The sequence below is a fragment of the Rhincodon typus genome, chromosome 12 (genome assembly GCF_021869965.1).
Source record: "Rhincodon typus isolate 14 chromosome 12, sRhiTyp1.1, whole genome shotgun sequence".
In the NCBI taxonomy this organism is placed as follows: domain Eukaryota; kingdom Metazoa; phylum Chordata; class Chondrichthyes; order Orectolobiformes; family Rhincodontidae; genus Rhincodon; species Rhincodon typus.
This window is the reverse complement of record NC_063343.1, coordinates 23,022,027-23,026,632: the sequence shown is the minus strand read 5'-3', so window position 1 is coordinate 23,026,632 and position 4,606 is coordinate 23,022,027. Positions and strand designations below refer to the sequence as shown.

The 4,606-nt window shown below is 43.3% G+C and overlaps 1 protein-coding gene across 1 annotated transcript; it reads right to left on the bottom strand.

Annotated features, from left to right (window-relative positions):
* Positions 1-678: 678 nt before the first annotated feature.
* LOC109938210 (histone H2B 7-like) lies at positions 679-1,023 on the bottom strand. The gene has a single exon (XM_048603945.1). It carries the CDS (start codon positions 1,021-1,023, stop codon positions 679-681), a length of 345 nt encoding a protein of 114 aa, XP_048459902.1.
* Between the last annotated feature and the right edge of the window lie 3,583 nt (positions 1,024-4,606).

Below are 4,606 nucleotides of genomic sequence, written 5' to 3'. Positions count from 1 at the left end.
CATATCAATAGAAAAAGGGTGGGAAAAAGAGAAGAAGGGCCTGATTAAGACCTAAAAGGGAATTCACATGTAGTGGTAAGAGGCATAGATGAGATGTTATGTGAACATTTGTTTACCGCCAAGGCAGATATTGTCCATGCCATAGTCATGGAATCCCTACAGTGTGGAAACAGGCCCTTCAGCCCAACAAGTCCACACCAAACCTCAGAGCGTCCCACCCAGACCCATCCCCCTGTAACCCACCTAATCCACACCTCCCTGAACACTATGGGCAATTTAGCATAGCCAATCCACCTAACCTGCACATCTTTGGACTGTGGGAGGAAACTGGAGCACCCGGAGGAAACCCACGCAGACATGGGAAGAATGTGCAAACTCCACACACAGTCGCCTGAGGCTGGAATTGAACCTGGGTCCCTGGCGCTGTGAGGCAGCAGTGCTAACTACTGTGTCACCTTGCCACCCATAAATTTTTTTTTTTCCCCAGAATGAATTACAAACTAAAGCAAGTCAATAATAAAGATACAATGGCTCAGCTTCTTTTAGGGAACAAAGCTTACAGGCATGAAATAATTCTGGGTATGTATAATTACCAACTAAAACAGTTTAGCTGTAACGGTGAAGTTGTGGGTGGCTCTGAAAAGAGACGTTGGGTTTTTCTCAGCACAATGTGGTGTCTCACTTGGAGCTGGTGTGCTTGGCCAGCTCTCCGGGCAGCAGCAGCCGCACGGCGCTCTGGATCTCCCGGGAGCTGATGGTGCTGCGCTTGTTGTAATGGGCCAGGCGAGAAGCCTCCCCTGCAATGTGCTCGAAAATACCGTTGACGAACGAGTTCATGATGCTCATGGCCTTGGAGGAGATGCCGGTGTCGGGGTGAACCTGCTTCATCACTTTGTAGATGTGGATGGAATAACTTTCTTTCCTGGATCGTTTCCTTTTCTTGCTGCCTTTCCCTGGGGCCATCTTGATGATTTTCTTCGTACCCTTGTTGGAGGTTTGCTGTGCTTTCTTCTCTTCAGTCATAGTGACGGTCACTTTCATACACAGAATAGTGTCAAAGGAGGAAGCACTGTCAATAAGGGGGTTTAAGATATATAAGGAGGAATTATTGGATAAGTTGCCAGTGTTTAAAGCTGATCAGGCACTGGGAAGGATGAGCTGTATCCAAAGATATTGAAAGAAGTGAGAGTAGAAGCTGCAGAGGCACTGGCAATATTTTCCCAATATACCTAAGGTGCTGGAGGACTGGAGAATTGCAAAACATTATAACCTTGTTCTAGAAATGTTGGGAAGATATGCCTAGTAATTAGACAGCACTCAGTTTCTTCAAGCTTCCCTACTGGTGAGGTTAAACTACCATTTGGGATAGAATCAATAGTCCCGTGGAAAAATGTGGGCTAGTTCGGAAGAGTCCGCATAAATTTATGAAGGGAAAGTCTAACAAACTTTCTGAAGCTTTTTGAAGAGGTAATAGTGTTGAAGAAGGCAAGACTGGGTTGATGTGCTGTATGTGGACTTCCAAAAAGCATTCAATATATTGCCGCACAACATTCTTTTGAGAAAAATGGACATAAACAATAAGGATATAAAATTGGATGAGGAAGAGGAAGCTGAGAGGTAACAATTCATAAGATTTTTTTTCATTTGGAAAAAGGTTTGTAATGGAGTTCCTCGGAGGGTGGTATTGTAAGTCTTTTCCTGATTTGTATATAAATGATCTAAATGTTGAAGTCCAGGGAACAATTTCAAACTTGATGATGTAAAACTTCAGAGAATTGTAAATTGTGAGGAGAAAAGTGTAGAACTTCAAAGGGCATTGACATATTGATGGAGTGGTCAGATAGGTGACAAATAAGAGTTCCCTGTGGATGAATGTGAGGTGATGCACTTTAGTACAAAGAACACAGACAGCACAAAATAAAGGGTACTATTCTAAAAGGTGTACAGAAGCAGAAAAACCTGAATGTACATATAAATAATCTATTAAAAGTGCCGGGAGAGATTGAGGGGTTTTTTCAGTGCAGTGGGAGAGGGATACATGAGGTCTTTCTGGTGCAGTGGGAGAGGGATACACTGAGGTAGAGATTGAGGGTTGTTAGTAGGGCATAGAGTATTCAATGCTTCATTAATAGGGCTGCAGAGTACAAGACTGGGGAGGAACTCTGGGTCTACCTACAGCACGTGGACTGCAGCAGTTCAAGAAGGCAGTTCACTACCACCTTTTCAAGGGCAACTAGAGACAAATTATAATGATGGCCAGCTAACGATGCCCACATCTGATGAATAAATAAGCTTTTTTTTTAAAAAGCTTGTGATGAACTTTTATAGGATACTAGCTGGACCTCAGTACTGTGTATAGTTCTAGTGCAACACAAAGGGCAGGATGTGAATACATTGGAGAGACCATAAGATTTCGGAGCAGAACTAGGCCATTCAGCCTATCAAGTCTGCTTCGCCATTGAATAAGGTCATGGCTGATCTGATAATTCTCAAACCCACTTTGCTGCCTTCTCCACATAATCCCTGATTTCCTTACTGATTAAAAATCTGTCTCTCAATATTGAATATACTTAATGACCTAACCTCTGCAGTAAAGAGTTGCAGAGATTCACTAGGCTCTAAGAAAAGAAACTCCTTATTCTGAAGTTATGCCTTCTTGTCCTAAACACTCAAATTTGAAACAACCTTTCTGCACCTACCCTGTCAAATCTTCTAAGAATCTTGTACATTCCTGTAAGTTGTCTCTCATTCTTCTTAATTGTAATAATATGAGCCAAAACTACTCGAACAGCATCAAAAATTGCTGGAGAAATTCAACAGGCCTGGCAGCATCCGTGAAGAGAAAACAGTCAACGTTTTGGGTCCAGTGACCCTTCTTCAGAACTCTTCAATTCTCCTCAACTCCTCCTCATAAGACAATCCCTCCATACCTGGTGTTAGCCTAGTGAACTTTCTCAAGACTTTCCTCTTTTCTATACTTATCGAAGCTCTTGCCCTCCATATTCAAACTACTTGCAAGTTTACCCTCTCTTTAATTTATTTTTTGTTTATTTTGTAATCTTTTGGGTTTTAACATTTTCATGTTCTTTTGGTTTATCGCTAACTTTCGCCAAATTGTAGGTTTCTTTTCTTTTAATTTGATGCTATCATTAACTTCCCTGGTTGGCTTATCCCCTTCTGAGAATCTTTTTCTTCCTAAGTTAAACATATATCTTTGCTTGGAACCATGATCTATTTTCTTTTATGCCTTCATTGTTCTCCAAATGTCTTTGCTGCTAGATTCCTTTCCCAATCCACTCCAGCTAGCTCTGCCTTCATTCCTTTGTTTTATTCTTACTTAAACTTAGCACAGTTGTTTCCAACCCAAGTTCCTCTCTCTCAAACTGAATGCTAAATTCTATGATGGAATGGTCACTGTTGCCCAGGTGATCTTTTTACTCTGAAATAATTTTTAAAATCTGCTTCATTCCACATTACCAAATCTGAAGTAGCCTGATCCTTAGTTGGATCCCCAATCTTCCAGGAAATGGACACAAATATATTCCATGAATTCTTCCTCATGGCTACCTCTGCCAATCTGACTAAAGTCCTCCATGAAAATACATTTTGTTACATGCTCTTATTATCTCCTAAATTAGTTTCTGTGCCATCTTTATATGTACTGTTGGGAGATGCCTATAGACTCCTCCTACCACTGTCTCCTTCCCCTGGACTGCAGGAATTCAAGAAGACAGCACATCCACCTTCTCAAGGGAATGAGGGATAGGCAATAAAAACTGGCCCGACCAGTGACGCCCAATTCCTGTGAGGGAATTTCAATTAAAAAGAAATTGGACAAAATCCCAGAGAACGTAAGTAGGTCTTTGAATCATCCCGTCTCAACGTTAACCTGCTTCACTCTACTTGCGAGTTTCACAGAGCCTACTTCATCCCACACGAACATCCCCTCAGTGAACTGTTGTGATTTGGGGAGAGATAGTAGGAACTGCAAATGCTGGAAAATCTGAGATAACAAGGTGTAGAGCTGGATGAACACAGCAGGCCAAGCAGCATCAGAAGAGCAGGAAGGCTGACGTTTTGGGCCTAGACCCTTCATCAGAAATGGGGGAGGGGAAGGGGGTTCTGAAATAAATAGGGAGAGAGGGGGAGGCGGATAGAAGATGGATAGAGGTGAAGATAGGTGGAGAGGAAACAGACAGATCAAAGAGGCGGGGATGGAGCCAGTAAAGGTGAGTGTAGGTAGGGAGGAGATAGGTCAGTCCAGGGAGGACGGACAGGTCAAGGGGGCGGGATGAGGTTAGTAGGTAGGAAATGGGGATGCGGCTTGAGGTGGGAGGAGGGGATAGGTGGGAGGAAGAACAGGTTAGGGAGGCGGGGACGAGCTGGGCTGGTTTTGGGATGCAGTAGGGGGAGGGGAGATTTTGAAGCTTGTGAAATCCACATTGATACCATTGGGCTGCAGGGTTCCTAAGCGGAATATGAGTTGCTGTTCCTGCAACCTTCAGGTGGTATCGTTGTGGCACTGCAGGAGGCCCAGAATGGACATGTCGTCTGAGGAATGGGAGGGGGAGTTGAAATGGTTCGCGACTGGGAGGTGCAGTTGTTT

Coding starts and splice junctions, on each gene's coding strand:
- LOC109938210 (XM_048603945.1), bottom strand. CDS start 1,023: ATGACTGAAGAGAAGAAAGCACAGCAAACCTCCAACAAGGGTACGAAG.